The 18,879-nt window shown below is 36.6% G+C and overlaps 1 protein-coding gene across 3 annotated transcripts in view; it reads left to right on the top strand.

Annotated features, from left to right (window-relative positions):
• LOC114656611 (centrosome-associated protein CEP250-like) overlaps positions 1-18,879 on the top strand; it is a 282,216-nt gene that overhangs the window by 107,634 nt on the left and 155,703 nt on the right. For all 3 annotated transcript variants that reach the window (XM_051931364.1, XM_051931363.1, XM_051931365.1), the window contains one exon: positions 9,588-9,815. In XM_051931364.1, the coding sequence (XP_051787324.1) occupies positions 9,588-9,815 (228 nt within the window). The remainder of the gene's footprint in view (positions 1-9,587; positions 9,816-18,879) is intronic.

Below are 18,879 nucleotides of genomic sequence, written 5' to 3'. Positions count from 1 at the left end.
CATCTGATTGTAATTAACCTGCAGCAATATAATGGTCCAAGGAATAGCCATAGTATCCCAAATACCATGACTGCTTTAGCGTTGTTACTCTCAATGCATCTTCTTCTTCTTTCAGCTGCTCTCGTTAAGGGTTGCCACAGCAGATCATGTTTTTCCATATTACTCTCACTGCACCACTCGGAGTATTTATATCACTGTATCTGAGTGGGGAATCACAGCAGCAGCTAATTGGAAAGAGAATTATCGTTATACAGCATGAAGCAGACGCTGCCTGAGCCACGGCAAAATGTTTCAGAGACTTTCCTGTACGGACTTCGTGGTTTAGAAAAAGTTTCATCCCAAGAACTATAAGTGCTCCTTGTAGAACTGTTTGTAATTATAAGTACAATTACCTCACTGTAAACTTGCACTACAGTTATAATATTGCACAACCTGTGCCACTTTATAAAGCGCGTATTTACATATGATGACGATATCATTTTTAAGATGAAATGCAGCAAAATATGTTTATTATACAGATAAAACTTTAACTTCATTTAAATAATCTGTATTGTTAATAATTAAACATGTGAGGACACGGTGCCGCAGCGCTAGCTAGTTCAGGGCTTGTTCCTGCATTGCGTTGTATTCTTGCTGGTGTGGACGCGACACTGGAAGGATAGATGGATAAAATAATTAAACATGTACTACGAAGATATTTCAGTGTTCCTTAAAAGTTTTGAAGAATCGGCATTCTAAGCTTACAAATGGCTTCACGTTTATTACAGAGCTGATTGTGTGGCAATTGGGTATTTGGAGAAAGAAAAGTAAGGACTGGAATTGGAGATTAGTACGTTTGAAAGAGACAGTACTTCTGTAATAAGGTCATGCATGGCGCAGCAAGCCTCTTGCGTGAGACATGAACAAGCACTGCGCCACCGTGTTCCCATGTTTAATAACATGCTTTCATTCCTATCATCATGAAAAAGATATCACGTATACATCTCAGTATTTTAATTATTCAGAGAGCTATAATATCACGAATGTAATGGATTATGTGTCCTGTCGGAGAAAGAGACAGCCCGTTTAAGAAGCAGATAGTGATTCACATACAGAGCACAAAGAAGATCAAATACAGAACAAAGCATTTAACGTGCTACTTTAGTTACAGTACAATGGAATTTGAGAAACTAGTAAATTAAACGATTTTGAGATGAAGTTTATGATGTTCTACTTTAATGGCAAAATAAACTACGTGATTAAAGTGGAAATTTTGAGATTAAAGTTGACATTTTGTGCTTTTTTCCCCACTGTGTGCCTATTTTTTTTTGTCTGTACCCTAATAAGCTTTCATATGACACTCAAGACGGTGGGCTACGACTTGCCTTTTCACGGCGACTTTGATATGTGACTTCTGTTTTATTTCGGGCACTGTGCGACTTTGTGAACTCGAGCTTTCCAGTTTCTCCGACACTCTGTCACTCGATCAACTTCCTTTTGTTGATTATACCACTGTTTAAACCAACAAATAGTACGTTTTTCCTTTGCATCCACTTGGTATTCGCTGAAATTCTTATATTTTCCCCTGTGCTTTTCCCATTGTTTTTTCACAGAAGGCTATTTATATTGATTTGCATATTCAAAGAGGCATAATTCTGGGAGGTGTTGGGGCGGGACAGAAGGCGCGTGCACGTGCGTTACTTTTCACGCTGATCGGGATTTATGTAGCGGAAGAACGTGGAAGTTTGCATACGTACAGATTCCTGCATCTGGGATTTTTCTGTGCGTACGCATATTCCCGCTTTTGTGCTTACGCCATGTTATAGTGTGAGTTCTACGCACGGCGTTATACATGAGGCCCCAGATATCTATACAAAAGGATGAAGGTCCAAGTCTTTAGAGTCCTGGTGCCTCCTGTCTTGCTTTATGGTTGCAAGACATGGACGCTATCCAGTGACCTGGAACGAAGACTGAACTCCTTTGGTACTGTGTTTCTTCGGAGAATCCTTGGGTACCGCTGATTTGACTTTGTGTCTAATGAACAGTTGCTCATGGAGTCCCAAATGAGGCACACTACCTGCATTGTGACGCAGCGTCAGTTACGGCACTACGGCCATGTACCCGCAATTCCCCAAGGGTGATCCGGCTCGCAGGATCCTCATTGTTGAGGACCCGAGTGACTGGATCAGGCCAAGGGGACACCTATGTAAGACCTGGCTAGGGCAGATGGAGAGTCATTTCTGGAGGGTGGGTCTGGACTGCGTGTTTGCCTGGGGGGTTGCCAACCAGAATACTGAGCTGTTTCATTGTGTGGTGGGTGCGGCAACATGCTGTACCAGTGCATGCTTCCCAACCTGACCTGAGTGTGTCTGGTTGTGTTCAGTCTTCTTCACATTAGCAGTGATGCAGTGTCTATTTTGTCACTAAGTGAATTAGGAGTGGCTTTAATTGGCTTTTGTGTTTAGTACAAATGTTATCCAAGGTCTTTTAGCCAGCCTGTAATTAACTTAATTAATTAATTTGAAATTAATCAAATTTCATTTGAGAACTAACCAATGTTATAACAGCATTGTATGTGCAAACCCCTAATTTCAAACAGGCTTGACATGAAATATTAACAGTTTAATGGAAACCTAGTGAATGTATTTACCCCTAATGTACCAACTCTTTAAGCCAATGTTGTTAACCATACCCTACTTTCCCTTTAACCTGATCATGCCATCCATGACTATGTAAGTGACTCTGAGATTTGATTTAAAGCTACCCAAAGAAATGGTTTTCGACTTTAGGAGAGTAGTGATGAAGGAGAATTAGAGAGAGAGAGAGATTATATTTGATCAGAAGAATGCTTGATTGTATTTGAAAGGTTAATACTTGATTACCAGCTTGACCTGATGGAAAATGGTTTAAGACAAGTGATAGCTAGGGCCAAGAGGCAAACTACTGTATGGTTTTGTTTTTGTTGTGCTCTGTACATGTATGGCTATTTATCTATCCTTCTCCTCTGTTTAGAGAGAGATGGATGAAAACAAATAGAGCAGCCAAGGAGGGAACACCAAAAGTGGCAACACCTCATGGCCATTAAATAGCACATGGTTCCAGAAAGAAATGTTTCAGATTTGTTTTGCCCCATGCAGTTCACAGAGCTAGGAAGGTGCCTTAAAAGACCTGGGGCTTCATGTACTGTATAAGCCTTGCTTAGATTCCATGCTACGCTCAAAAGGCAAAAATGTTTTTTTGTACACAAAAAATCAGATTTATAAAACTATACATACTCCATGTGCAATGTCAAGTCCCTTTATAAATGTCAATACATCATAAAATTTTGCACTTGTGCACAAGCTTTTAGTGACTGCCCGTCACCTCCCATAAGTAACCAAAAGGAATATTCATGATCTAATCACAGTATAAATTTGACCATGTTCTTGAGTAATGTCATTGCTATATACCATAGAATAACACAGAAAGTGAAAATTTCAGTGAATGTGAAGTTGATGTGTCAAAGGACTGAAGAGGAGAACTGCAAAAACCTTTGCTGGTCTGTCTGCGGGAGTCACAAATAAAAGAAAAAATCGAATCAACAATGAGAAAGCAATAGCATTTTGCCATCATGCAGTGTCCAGACTGCCACCAGTACACGCCGTGAATCGAAACGGATTGTATGTACAGAACTGAAAGATACATTTTCACTGAAGGTGTAAAAAAATAAAAGAAAATCATTTTGTGAAGTAAATATTATTTTGCAATTCACACAGGTCGCCTTACATTTGGCATGCAACATCTAAATATCTTTGAATTGCTATTGTGTCTATATCTGATGAACAGCGTCTGTGATATCCATGCACTCATCTTCGCCTGTCTTAGGTGACAGAGGCAGTCCATGTTTGTGTGCTGTGTTTTGTAATATACTCTATATAGGATTTACGAACGGTCGAAACATGCTTTGATGTTAAGCCACATGAGGCCTCTGGTCTCTTAAGGCTATGTTATATTTTCAAACAGATTTGATTGTATCTTTAGTTGTAGGGTCAGGCTCTGTGTACATGAGAGTTGATAACCAATGAATGCTCATCTGGAAGTGCAATGCATAGAATGCAGTAGAGAGGAATGAGGGGTGTGGGTGTTTTTGACCTCACAAACAGATGAGAAGCTTCTCTGTCTGATGTCTCATGTTTTACGTACAATGGCAGAATGGAAAGGAAAGGGACAAGATTGCTGCTGAACTCGCCATAGCTCTTAACCCTTCGTACTGTGCTGACTCTATCAAACAGCATTTTATTGGCTAACAGAAAAAAGGGCTGAGTATAACTGTGCAAGAAGGTTGTTGTTAAATATTACATGTGTAGTGATTTTCAGTTGATTAAACTGGCATGGCTGGGCAACAAGATCAGCAACTGTGGTCAGCAAATCTGACATACCCCATGTCTAGAAGTTGTGTAAGCAACCCTAGGATGGATTTTGAAGCCGCATCCATGCCAGGGGCATTTTGAGTATACAGTCATAAGCAAGTAGGTGGGAAACCTGTATTAGCAGGAAGAAGAAAGGTGTGGGTGGAGTTGTACATTGAGCTGGATATTTGTTGGTTATTCACTGAAAATGTAGCTAACAGGTGAATTTTTTGTGTTTGTTTTTTAAGCTGTAAAGTTTCATATGAGGTCCAAAATGTAAAATGTGTTGATCAGATACAAAAAAAACCTCTAAATGTCTATTTGTCTTTTCAGTTATGCTTGATGTTATCTAATAAACTGTAACTTAACAATATAGCCTACTGGAAGCATGACATGACATTTCTGGCAGAGTTTTGCTTGGCAGGGAAGGGTAGAATTGTCCTTTTCTCCAGTAGAAGTGCCACTTACCTCTTCAGTATTTGCAGTATCACACTGTCAAAACAAACTATCTATTAACTTGGAAAACAAAATTAGGTACTGGAGGAAAATACACTTTTTTTGATAGAAAACTAGGGGGCTTTGCCCCCTGCTCGCTTCCCTCACCAAACCCTGTGCCTGCGCTACATGCCAGCAACTTCGCATCTTTGCTGCTCGCGTATGTGGATTTCACATTTACCAAACAACAGAATTTTTAATTCTCGCGGATAGGCCTCTTCATTGGGAAGAAATACTACTTTTTCCTGATGGCTACACGAATAAGGCGATCTACAAGTTTCCGACTTAAAGTTTAAAGCCAGACAATATCTACATACTTCTGTCATATCACCGATGTCCATATATTCAATCTCTTTTCGCTTTTACCTTTTTGTCAATATCGCATTGAATTTTGATACTGTGTTTGGAATTACATTGTGACAACGCAACGTATAACTGCCCTTGAGTGATTATCGTTTCTTTCTTTCTACATGAACAGTGTCTGACAATAGCATTTACACAAATGAGAAATGAGTGAACCGTGTGCGTGGTTGTAAATGTTTTAGATGTGGGCAGGACTCTTCCAAATCTCTTTGCATAAAGTCTTGTCTCGCGGGGCTTGAAATTTTCTCTCGCGGGATTTCACTTTCACCAAACAGCAAATCTTTTAATTCTCGCAAACATGCCTCTTCATTGGGAACAAACACTACTTTTCCCTGATGGTAACATGAATTAGACGATCATCGAGTCTCCGACATAAAGTTTAAATCCGAACTATATATTCAATCTCTTTTCGCTGTTCCATTATTTCACCAAATAATAATTTGTTTGCACTAATGCGATCTTTACTATCATTTTTTTGAGACTTTCAAATTTTTGTACTTCATTATCTGTCAGCTGCTCTGCATGTGTATTGCGCCAACATTTTTGAATTCTTTACGACGTTCTACTGTCATGTACTCTTTGTCTTTTATTTCCGGCCCTGGGCATGGTTAAATCTCTTGGCACAAAGTCTCGTCTCATGGGACGTGAAAGTGTCTTTCTGAGAAAGTCACGTCTCGTCTATCTTCCCAAAATATTTTTATTTTAATAGAGAGAAATCATCATGTTGCAGGGTTTACATATTAGAAAACCATCAGATAAGAATTCTTGTTTCTGGCACCTATGTAGGTTTGCAAATGAATCATAGCTCTGCAACTGAATTGTCATTTAGTTTGTTAATTTTGTTAACTTTCACACTTAGCAGCTTTGAAAATGTAATATTTTCACATTTTATTATATACAGTATGTGTCCTGATGCTAGCCTAACGCATCCCTTTAAAACAATGTTACATGACCATGAAAACACAAAAAACTATTGTCTATAGAAATGTTAAACCACTTAAAAAACAACCAAAAGGAAAAGACCCATGTGTAAATTAAGTTTCATATTTTAATATTGGGTGTTGGTTAGTTTGTGTTTTCAAAGTAAACTGCAAGGAGAAATGTGCGAGGAAAAGTGAATGACAACTGAGTTTATGGACACCGTGGGGGAAAAAGTTAATCAAAGCTCTAATATCAAAGTGGATATTAGAAAGAGGCTACATACTTGTAACAAAAAGGAACAGTGAAGTATAAGAGAAGCATTTAGAATAGTCATTTTGGGCATATTGCTGATTTAAAGTTATTCAAAAGTATTTGAATAATTCATTATGGCAAGTGGGGGAAAGAACAGCAAACCTAGCAAGTGTGAGAAACTTGCACACTGAATTTATATGCATTGGAAGGCCAATGCCAATAAAATATGCTTATAGCATAGCTGATGTTCAATTCAAGTTAAGAAATTAGGTAACATTTTTGCAGGCCACTTTTCAGGTTCAGTTTTAAATTTTTTGGTGTAGGTTGGGTGCTATGCTTGAAAGTGAAACCAGTCCTTTTGTGCAGTACTTTCCTAATCCCTATATTCATCACTTCCATATGTTCTAAACACATCATGCATTTATTTAAAATCCTAGTGTTCAAGACAAATGTATATATTAATTATAGTTATAACTTTGTTTGGAACATATAGAGCCCACAAATTAAAGAATCAGTTCTGCAAAGATCTAAAACAAAATTGGTTTGGGACTGTCTAATTTCTAGTTGCTGTAGTTAAACCTGAGATGTGATTATACTAATTATGAGACTCTAAGGAATCAGCTTGATTAGCCATTGAGTGAAATTCTGTCCTAGCTCCTTCTTATATACTTTGCACTGCATAAGTAACCATTACTGTGAACAAAATGGGAATGTGACGATTTGATACTCACTCAGTATGATGCCTAAAAATGAGACATTTTAAGTCCAAGTTCTTAATTATATTTGCACTCTTGCAAAATATTAATGTATTTCCCAGCATCATCTTTTATATGCAGTATTCACGCCATGTGAAAGGCATGTGATATTGGGACTGTCAGAGCTTTTTATACTGATAATAAATTTGCATCTTATGCAGCAGTATCTGATATGGAGGCTATATGGTCATGTATTTAGCTTTTCCAGATTATACATGTTTCTTTTGAAGTGGTATGAGAAGTTGGATAATTTGAAGCAGCATTATGAACAAGACCTTTCAAAAAGAATTTCAGATAATGAATGGAAATTAAGATACTGATATAGCATATTACTTCTGTTTGCGTAAAATATGTTCCAGCTCAAAATTCTATTCAAAATTCTACAAAAGGAAGATTTATCTTGCCAATATCTACACTAAACATTGTCATCAGACACCTATCTCTTGTGTCACATGGATTCAGAATGTCTCAGGCTAAGACTTTCTGGGAATAAATTCTTTACTAATCCTTATAGTTTTGGTTGCACAATAATTGCTAACCTTATAACATTAATATTCAGAATAAAAACCTAGTAGAATTTCACTGCATAATAAAAAGTGTTTTGAAAAATCAAAGTTACAAAGGCAGTTCATATGATAAATATATACACATATTAATATTGTTCTTAATTGACTGAGTATGTTCAATATCTGGTAACCCTTGGGATGCCTTGATATCTGTAAGTTAGATTTTTTTAAATAATAATTTGCTCTTTGAGTGGGGAAGAGGATATTGGATTTGATTTGGGTGCATTATTTGTATAACTGATTTGTAATAAATTAATTGTAATGCAATTTATAAAACCAATTTTAAAAAGTGAGACCCATGCAATACTCAAGGCCTGGTTTGAGAGAAACATACAGTATATGTAGATAGAGACAGAGAGGTAGGAGATGAGATGAGAATCAAAGTACTTTGGTGTGGTACTGTGGTGGCTTAAACCAATACTAAATAATGCATTACTCAACAATGGACAAGACTTGCTTTACCATTATCTCAATTATAAATGGAAATTTAAAGGACATTTAGTGGCTTACAACATGAAAGATATCATATTAAAAAGTTCAAGCCACTGTACTTAACATAATTAAATTTTGTTGTAGTGGTCTATGCAAGTACAGTGGAACCTTGGGGTACGACTGTAATTTGTTCCAAAACTCTGGTCGTAACCCGATTTGGCCGTGACCCGAAGTAATTTCCCCCATAGGATTGTATGTAAATACAATTAATCCGTTCCAGACCATACGAACTGTATGTAAATATATTTTTTTTAAAGATTTTTAAGCACAAATGTAGTTAATTATACCATAGAATGCACAGTGTAATAGTAAACCAAATGTAAAAATATTGAATAACACTGAGAAAACCTTGAACAACAGAGACTTTTTTTTAATGAGTTTTAAGCACAGGGAAAAAAATGAACATTTGAAAAATCTGTAATTTAATAAACCACCAAGAAAAGTAACATTGCAACAATGCACGCTACGAACCGATCGCTGTAAACAGAAGTGAAGTGGAGGTTAAAATCCAATAGAAAAAAGTCTTCATTAAATACAACAAGGTTAAAACAATGCTCGAATCAGTCTCTTTAAAAGCAAGCCCGTGCATTCTTTAACTGCCTTCTTGGCCTTATGCGGCGCTCGCTCTCTCATGTGTGCGTGTGTGTCTCTCTCTCTCGCGCGTGCGTGTGCGCGCGCATGTCTCTTTCTCTATCGTGCGTGTGCCTGCCTGCCTGCCTGTCTGTCTGTCTGTCTGTCCCTCGCTCGCTCACTGCATAGCGAATGCACAGGGAGAGACTGAAGACGTACGGAAATCATCGGCACGCACAAACCGAAAGGGAAACTGGCTTGTTCGTATACTGAGTGTGTCTCCGTGAATAGATGCAAAAGTTTGGCGAACTTTTTGGTCGTAACCCGATTTGTACGTGTTCAGAGATGTTCGTGAACCGAGGTTCCAATGTATATCCAATAGACACTGTGAAACAACAAACAAATGCAGGCTAGAGTACTTAATTGTAAGGACTCAGTATATTATCTACCCTAGTGTACCATCATGTATACTGGGTTTTTAAAAATGAATTCTACATACTACTTTTTTATCACTTATTGTGTCTTGCACAGTATTTCTAATTTTGTTTGCATTGACCAAATACTCAAAATAAGTTGAACTGTTTAAGACACTACATAGAACACCAAAGTATCATATATAGTTACTGTAATTGGTTTTATTGGTGATAACAGTGGAGCTTAGTCATGAGGAAATGCTTTATATGTGTTGACGTTTAAGAGTTTATAAAGTGAATTTGGAAAAAAATCTCAGAATATCATACAAAATACAAAAAATTGTTAAAAGATGATGTATTTCTTCTAAACACCATTCTCTTTTTTCTCTATAGAGATCTATGCCAATTTCAGAATGAACTGAATAACTTTTCTACATCCCTGATGTCAAATGTTGGAATTTTATTCTCCACATTTTATTCAATACCCCACAATTATTCTCCAATTTCTTCATCTTTCTCTTCTCAAACTCCTTTTGCAAGCAACAAATCGACTAATGAAACTCAAAAGAAGGTTGGAGAAGACAACAAATGGCTTATTGAGAAGTCTGCCCTAGAAACAAGGTGCCATTTAATTTAAGTATACTTTTATTACGTTTACTATTTATATTTTTTCTACAGATTTACTTGTGTTTTCTGTTTTATTCACAAATGCATTATGTCTAACAGGAACATTACAATACCACTTAATTTATGTATTACGAAGCTGTAAAAATATAAACAGAGTAACTTCCTTTTTTTTGTCAACATATTTGAAATGTTCTACTCTGATGTACAGTATTAATACTGTTTTGTTTGGACATAATGCTTTTCATAATGGTTATATGTGAGAGGAAGATGGTTTAGATGGCAACTTATTGTTACCATTCAGCTTGCTTTGGTGAATCGCATCAAGAGTCTAGGGCAGTATGTGCTTTTAGTTTGAAAACAGTGCAGTCTGGCTTGGTGGGTGTGGTTTGCGTGCTGCTGTATAGCAGTACGTCCACAGCGTATTTAATGGGGAACTTAACAGATTGTGTATTTATGTGCAGGCATGATCAGTTCAGCCAGTTTCCTCTTTGACAATCCACAAGTTGTAATCAAGTCATCTGTACCCACAGTAGTATTAAAGGAGACCGAGTGAATTAGATGAGGAAGAATGAAAATATAGAGATCCAGAGAAAAGTTAAAATGAAAATAAAGAAAAGACAAGGTAAAATTTAAGTGGAAGAGAAGGCATTTGAAAGAAAAGGTCAGAATCAAGCCCAAGCTGGTGCAGTGGAGAGGAGACATTCCAGTCAGGGAAGAAACCCTGTCTGGAGTAGTAGCACTTCAGGGATAGGGTCCCTCCTGCTGAGCAAAGAAGTAGGACAGGAGCAGCCAATCACTCCAAGAGGTCCCATGAAAAAAAGCTTGTGAGGTCGCTACAGATGTAGTGCGATATTATTGGGGACAAGAGCCATTTAAGTTATCATGGTCTATTTATTTATTGAGAACTTATTCATATACTGTACAAACCTAGATTTTGATGTCTAGGTCTACAGATGTCCACCCAAACATCCATAAATTTTATAACCAGTGTAAAGTATATAGTTCATGGTCACAAAGCAAACCTTTCATGCATCCAGAGTCGCGCATATAGGACTGTGGGATGTGGGACGTTATTATAAAGGCATGCTCTATTTGCCACTTTTACAACCTTAATAGACTGTAACTACTAGTTTATGTGCCTCCTGAAACTAAACATCTAGTATTATTAGGTTGTATGGTTTGGTTTCTAACCAACACTCACATTGTACTATAAATGTAATGAATTATTATTATTATTTACTCTGCTTCCATATAATTTGAATATATTATCAGTGATGCATAATTAAATACAGAAATCTTTCTCCTGTCTGTTCTTTAACTGTAACTAATAGCCTGAACTTGTAAATGTAAAAGTGAACGGGGGGAGGTAGTGCTGAACTACAGTACCTGGCAGTGTGACTAGTATATAGGAATTGAGGCATTATGGTAAAGTCTACACAATAAATAGTATAAAAAGGGACAAGACAGAACATATGGTATCAAATTAGTATCAAGTATCATGAAAGTTCACTGGTATTGGTATCAAATGCAGAAATTCTGGTATTGTGACATTCCTAGTATGCTTTCTGGTCAATAATTGAGAATGTTTTATGTTATAAATATATTGTTTAATATGAATGTGTAGTCTCCCAACTACATACATATACATTCCCCTTATAGCACGTATGTAGACCATTAATGTGCTGCTTTGCTGTAAATTCTTTATTAAGAACACTTGTTTCCTCACTAAAAAGCTGCAAGAAAGTCATTCTGTTCACAGAATCACTAGACCTACTATTAGTATTATGAGGGAAAACCCAGTAAGCCTTGGTATACATTTGTGGTAAGCTGTCAGCATGCATTTATATTTTAAGCAACTGTTCAACTTCTGTTTTTAAATGATTGGTAAATTGACCTGTTTAACAGTTGTGGGATGTTATTATTCTTAGTGCTCGTAGTAGTTTTCACAGTAATCCATTGTGCAGCGCTATAGTTAATGAATGGCAATGTTTATGGAGTTAGCACATAAAAGGCTAGATATGGAGAAGTGAAGAAAAGATAGTGACAATCATATCTATTAAATTATTACTAATATTATGCATAATTTTGGGGGCATCTTTTGGCTCTACCCTTATGTTTTAAGGAGCAAAACTATTTAATTTGGGAGCATATTTCCCCTATGCCCTTGATTATTTCTGATGCTGAATTAAAGTACTAAAAGTATAGACACTGCACTGTCCCATGGCTTTCTCTGATAATTTTGCACTTCCATTGTTCATCTTCTTCTAAAACTATGTTGTGCTGTTCTGAAGTTGCATCAATTTGCATAAAATAAAAAATATATGAGTCTTTGATATCTGATGTTAACTTCACTCCACATGTATTTTAATGTTCTGGATAAGCTATATTCGCTTGTGCACCATTACAGTCACTTTCTACTCTCAGACAATGTTGCATTTCTTTGCCCATAAATCACTAATTTTTATTGTGTCACACCAATAAATGTAAAAAGATGCTAAAAAAAGGTTTGGGATAGCCACCCCGTATATTGTAGGTCATTCTGTTAAGGCAAAGAAACATCATCGGGGCAGGCGGGATTTCCCGTAACTGGTCTGCAGAGGAAAGAGGAAAAGGGTTAGTGTACTCTGCCCCTTAGTCTGGCGTGGAATTACAGTCCTTCAAGCCCTTTAGCTGCCTCCCATACGCATGTGTGTGACAATTGTTTCTGCCTTTAGTGGTGAGGTTTAATTTATTCCCTCATTTTTAAGCCCATTTTTCCAGCTCTTGTTTGATCTGTGTCTTGCACTTCCCTTTTTGCAGAAGTTAGGTTAGGATTGTGGGGTGTAACCTGGGGTTTAGTAGGATCATGTCATTGCGCAAATGTACCAATCATGTCACATCTTTCTGTTTTCATTTCACTCACTACGTTTTACAGTTTTCAGCCTGACACCATGACCCAAAAGCGGCTGTTTTCACCACATGGCAACACACGCTCTTGCTTCAATCCACTTACCCAGGTTCAGAGGCAACCCATATGCCACTCTTTCCCATGGTTCCCTTTTGCTGTGAAAGCTGTACTATTAATTTGTCATGGGAGGTATGGCTAAGAGGACTTCCAAACAAGCCGATAGTTTACAAGCTAAGCTAGTGCTGTGTCTGTGTTTATGCTCCTTTTATGCCAGCTTCTGCAAGTAGTGGACAGCTGTCATTCCTGGCTAACAGCACCAGGGTCTTCCTGAGTTTTGTATGATCTTCTCATGTATTTACGGACTATTGTTAGGTTATTTTTACAAAGTACAATGAAACTCTTATGTGCTCACTACACTGCCACTCAATGTGAATCTCAATCTGTAGGCTATGTACAATAACAAAACAGAATGTAATGGCTGAAAAATAAGTTGTGACAAAAATAATCATATCATGTGAGCATGCATCTGTCCATTATTACATGCCATGGTAGGACATAACTATTGAAAAAATAGGAACCGAAGAGGGAAAATGTAGGACAATAAGCAGAACATGGCTTGGTGCAAAGGGCTTGTCAGGTTGTTATAACTCCACCCACAGCAGAGGCCATGAGCAGACAAGCTAAAAAAATGTCACTAAAAAATCTTTTTTTAATATCGGATTTTATTCAAAAATGCAATAGAAATTAAAAATATTTTTTTCTTATAGTTAGATTTTGTTACAATGGCTGGGGACTTTAATTGTGTTTTAAATCCAGACCTAGATAGGCCTCCTGCTGCAGGGGCGATGACATCTAACACTGCAAAGACAATTACACAGTTTGTAACTAATCACAGCTTATCAGACCCCTGTAGATTTATAAACCCAAACTCAAGAGCACATTCCTTCTACTCACCAGTGCATCATTGCTACTCAAGAATTATTTCTTTGTTGATAACGATTTCTTGCCTAAATCTAAATCTTGTAAGTACGACACTATTGTTGTCTCTGACCATGCCCCTTTAATCTTGGAGCTAAAATCATTATGCCCCACATACTCATCTTGCAGATGAGCATAGAATTTATTTCCAAACAAATTGATTTTTTTAGAGACAAATACATCTCCAGAGGTTTCTGTAGGAATACTCTGGGAAACCCTGAAGGTTTTCTTAAGAGAACAGATTATCTCATATCTTTCCCACAAAAATAAATTGGAAACCAAGAAGGTATCAGAGCTACTCAGTGAAATTACTAGAATAGATCAAGAGCATGCCAGGTGTCCAAGTGAGGCACTTAATACAATACAATACAATATAGTTTATTTTTGTATAGCCCAAAATCACACAGGAAGAGCCGCAATGGGCTTTAACAGGCCCTGCCTCTTGACAGCCCCCCAGCCTTGACTCTCTAAGAAGACAAGGAAAAACTCCCAAAAAAACCTTGTAGGGAAAAAATGGAAGAAACTTTGGGAAAGGCAGTTCAAAGAGAGACCCCTTTCCAGGTAGGCTGGGCGTGCAGTGGGTGTCAAAAGAAGGGGGTCAATACAATACAATGCAGTACACAGAACAGAACAATTTCTCAATATAGTAAGAAATAAAAAATATAAATTTTTAGAAGTACAGAGCAGAATTTAACAGTAGATGATATATCCCATAATAAGATTTGGATTTGTGTAGAGTCCTAGAGACCTCATCCTTCAATTTGCCTCCCCCATTTGGCCATTCCACGGCTGAAACAGTGTTGGGCCAGCCAATCCGATGAAAGGACCCCTCTTTCCCACGATTCCTGCGATCCTCCATCTGGGATGACTTTTCCTTAGGCAGGCAAAACAACTTGGCAGGTGGGCCATGGCACCAAGTGCCACATTTGAGTACCGAGAACAAAAACAGAATAAGTGAGGGTTAGTATACAATTATAACTGTCATGTTACTTATTTTTAAGTGCTAATGACTAACAACAGAGATGCAGTCTGTACAGTTAATCAGCAGCTCTAGTCAGGATATGCTAAACTGAAGTAGTGAGTCTTCAGCCGTGATTTAAAAGCTGAGACCGAAGGGGCATCTCTTATAGTAGCAGGCAGACCATTCCACAGTTTAGCGGCCCTGTAACTAAAAGCTCGACCTCCCACTGTTATTTTATTAATCCTTGGAATCATAAGCAGACCGGCATCTTGAGATCTTAATGTGCGCTCAGGTTTGTAACTCATGATAAGTTCAGACAAGTAAGCTGGACCTCGACCATTTAATGCTTTATATGTTAAAAGAAGGATTTTGAAATCTGCCCTAAACTTAACTGGGAGCCAGTGTAAGGATTTAAGAACTGGAGTTATGTGTTCGTATTTTCTTGTTCTTGTAATAATTCTTGCAGCCGCATTTTGGATTAACTGGAGGCTGTATAAAGAACAGTTTGAACATCCAGTGAACACCGCATTGCAGTAGTCAATCCTACTAGAAATAAATGCATGAATTAGTTTCTCAGAATCCTGTTTATTTAAAAAGCGCCTTAATTTCCTAACATTTTTAAGATGGAAGAAACATGTTTTGGACAACTTTGTAATATGCGCTTTAAATGACATGCTAGAGTCAAAGATAACTCCTAGATTGTGGGCTGATTCAGTAAAATTGACTGGGATTCCAACTGAGTTAAATGATGACAAAATATTGTTGTGATCAGCATCATTCCCTCCAACAATTAACATCTGTTTTATCTGTATTTAAAGACAAGTAGTTCTCATTCATCCACTCCTTTAATTCGCTAACACAACTAATTAAAGACAACATTGGAGAAACTTCATTTGATTTAAATGAAAGGTATAACTGGGTGTCATCTGCATATGAGTGAAAATTAACATTATGTTTCCTAATGAGAGATCCAAGTGGAAGCATGTACAGTGAAAACAGTAAAGGTCCCAGTACTGAGCCCTGCGGGACACCATATTGAACTTCTGTGTATAATGATGGAGTACTGTCAGAACATTTCTGTACATATTGGAATCGATTTGATAAGTAAGAACTAAACCAAGCGAGAACGGTGCCTGTAAGCCCAACATCATTTTCTAGCCTGTGCAGTAAAATAGAATGGTCGATGGTGTCAAATGCTGCACTTAAGTCCAACAACATAATTACAGTGGAGTTTCCTTCATCAGAGGATATCAGAATGTCATTTACAACCCGTGTTAGTGCCGTTTCTGTACTATGACCAGTGCGAAAACCAGACTGGAATTTCTCAAATAAATTGTAATGCGTAAGGTGTGTCTGAAGCTGACTGGTGACTACTTTTTCTAGTATTTTAGAGAGAAACGGTAAATTTGAAATAGGCCTATAATTATTTAGTATATGTGGGTCAAGGTCTGACTTTTTAAGTAAAGGTTTAATGACGGACACTTTTAGTGTATCAGGTACTGTGCCATGCAATAATGAACTATTGATAATGTTTAAGATAGGCGCTGCAAGAACATCCATTGCACTTTTTACTAGTTTTGTTGGCACTGGATCTAGGGAACAAGTAGTGGGCTTCATTTTAGAAATTAAACTTAAGACTTCCTGCTCAGTTACAGGATTAAAATTACTAAAGTGCTGAGTGCAATGTGAGACAGGGTCTGCTAAGCTAGTATTTGGTTTGTCCTGTGATGCAGAGATCTGGGATCTTATATTTTTAATTTTCTCATTGAAGAAGTTCATAAAGTCTGTACTGCTAATGTCTGTTGGTATTTTGCACTGTTCATCTGAATTTCCATTTGTTAATTTAGCCACTGTTCTAAACAGTACCCGAGGATTTTTATTATTGCTATCTATTAATGTAGAATAATATTCTGACCGAGCTTTAAAGAGGGCTTTTTTATATTTATTAACACTCTCTGTCCATGCAATTTGAAAGACATGTAGCTTTGTTGTTCTCCATCTGCGCTCCAGTTTTCGACACTCTAATTTAAGAGCTCGAGTGTTTTCATTAAACCAGGGAGAGTTTCTATGTGCTTTGATCACTTTTGTTTTAAGGGGTGCCACTGTGTCCAGAGCATCTCTCAAGGTCACATTATAATGTGATGTTAGTTGATCTAAATTGTTTTCCACGTTTACATTTGATGTTAACTGATCTAAATGGTTTTCCACAATTACACTCAACTTACTCAAAGTATCTATAAATTTTGAAGCAGAATTACAATCTAGATGTCGCATTGTCTTTGTTTTAATCTGGGAGTATGTTGGCAAGGGCAGGACTAAATCAAATGTAATTAAGTAGTGATCGGAAATAACTTCATTTAATGGAGTAATAATTAAATTTTGAATTTCAACTTTGTAAGTTATAATTAAATCTAATGTGTGGTTATGATTATGAGTTGGACCTTTGACATTCTGACAAAATCCTACTGAATTTAACAAATAAGTAAAACATTTGCTAAAAGTGTCAGTTTCCACATCAATGTGTACATTAAAATCCCCCATCAGTACTACGTGATCATAATGTATAGCCAAGTCAGATAAAAGGTTGCTAAATTCAGACATGAACAATAAATACGGCCCTGGTGGTCTATAGACTAGCACTATAATTGTGTTGGAATCTGTTTTAATATTTATAATGAATGCTTCAAAGGATGTAAAGTTGCCTAAATTTTCCTAAATTAATAGGAAAAGACAGGATCTGCATTCAGAACTCAACCTCTTCACAACTAAAGAAACTGAACAACTCATTTTTAAATCAATACATCATTACTATGAACATGGAGAGAAAGCTAATAAGATCTTAGCTCAACAAATCCACAAGCAAGAAATTCACAATACAATCCCAGCAATCACCAACACAGACAGAGACAAAATCATTGACCATAAAAATATAATGCACACATTTAGAGAGTACTGTAAGTGTTTAAAGAAAACAAGACATAATATAATGCATTTCTGGATGCATTACTGATACCACAAATAGATACTCTCAGTGCAGAGGAATTGGATAAACCTCAGAATTACTAGATGCTATAAATGCTATAAACTCACTTCAGAGTGGGAAAGCAGCAGGCCCTCATGGCTACCCTGTCGAATTTTATAAAAAAACTAGCAAAATACCCGCGCTTCGTAGCGGAGAAGTAGAGTGTTAAAGAGGTTATGAAAAAGAAAAGGAAACATTTTAAAAATAACATAACATGATTGTCAATGTAATTGTGTTGTCATTGTTATGAGTTTTGCTGTCATATATATATATACAGTATATATATATAGCAAAATACCTGCGCTTCGCAGCAGAGAAGTAGAGTGTTAAAGAGGTTATGAAAAAGAAAAGGAAACATTTTAAAAATAACATAACATGATTGTCAATGTAATTGTGTTGTCATTGTTATGAGTTTTGCTGTCATATATATATATACATATAATATACACACACATAAACATAAATATACATATACATATATACATATCTACATATACACATATCTACATATACATATATATATACATATACACATCCACATATATATACATATATATATACACATATCAACATATATATACACACATACAGTACATACACACACATATACATATATACATATACACATACATACACATACATATTTACACATACATACATACACACACACATATATATATATATATATATATATATATATATACACACACACACAGACAGACACATATATACATATATATTTACATATCTACATATATACTGTATTTACATATCTACATATATACACATATCTACATATATGTATACACATATATATACATATCTACATATATATATATCTATCTAGACATACATACATACATACATACATACATACATACATACATACATACATACATTTACACATATATATATATAAATATATATATACATATCTATATCTATATCTATACTAATTAATAAAAGGCAAAGCCCTCACTGACTGACTGACTGACTGACTCATCACTAATTCTGCAACTTCCCGTGTAGGTGGAAGGCTGAAATTTGGCAGGCTGATTCCTTACAGCTTACTTACAAAAGTTAGGCAGGTTTCATTTCGAAATTCAACACGTAATGGTCATAACTGAACCTCTTTTTTCACAATATACTGTAATGGACGGCAGCTCGATGGCTGTGGGAGGAGGAGTTGAGTGTCACGTCATCACGCCTC

Source organism: Erpetoichthys calabaricus, chromosome 8, assembly GCF_900747795.2.
Source record: "Erpetoichthys calabaricus chromosome 8, fErpCal1.3, whole genome shotgun sequence".
NCBI lineage: Eukaryota > Metazoa > Chordata > Cladistia > Polypteriformes > Polypteridae > Erpetoichthys > Erpetoichthys calabaricus.
This window is presented reverse-complemented; position numbering and strand designations above follow the sequence as displayed.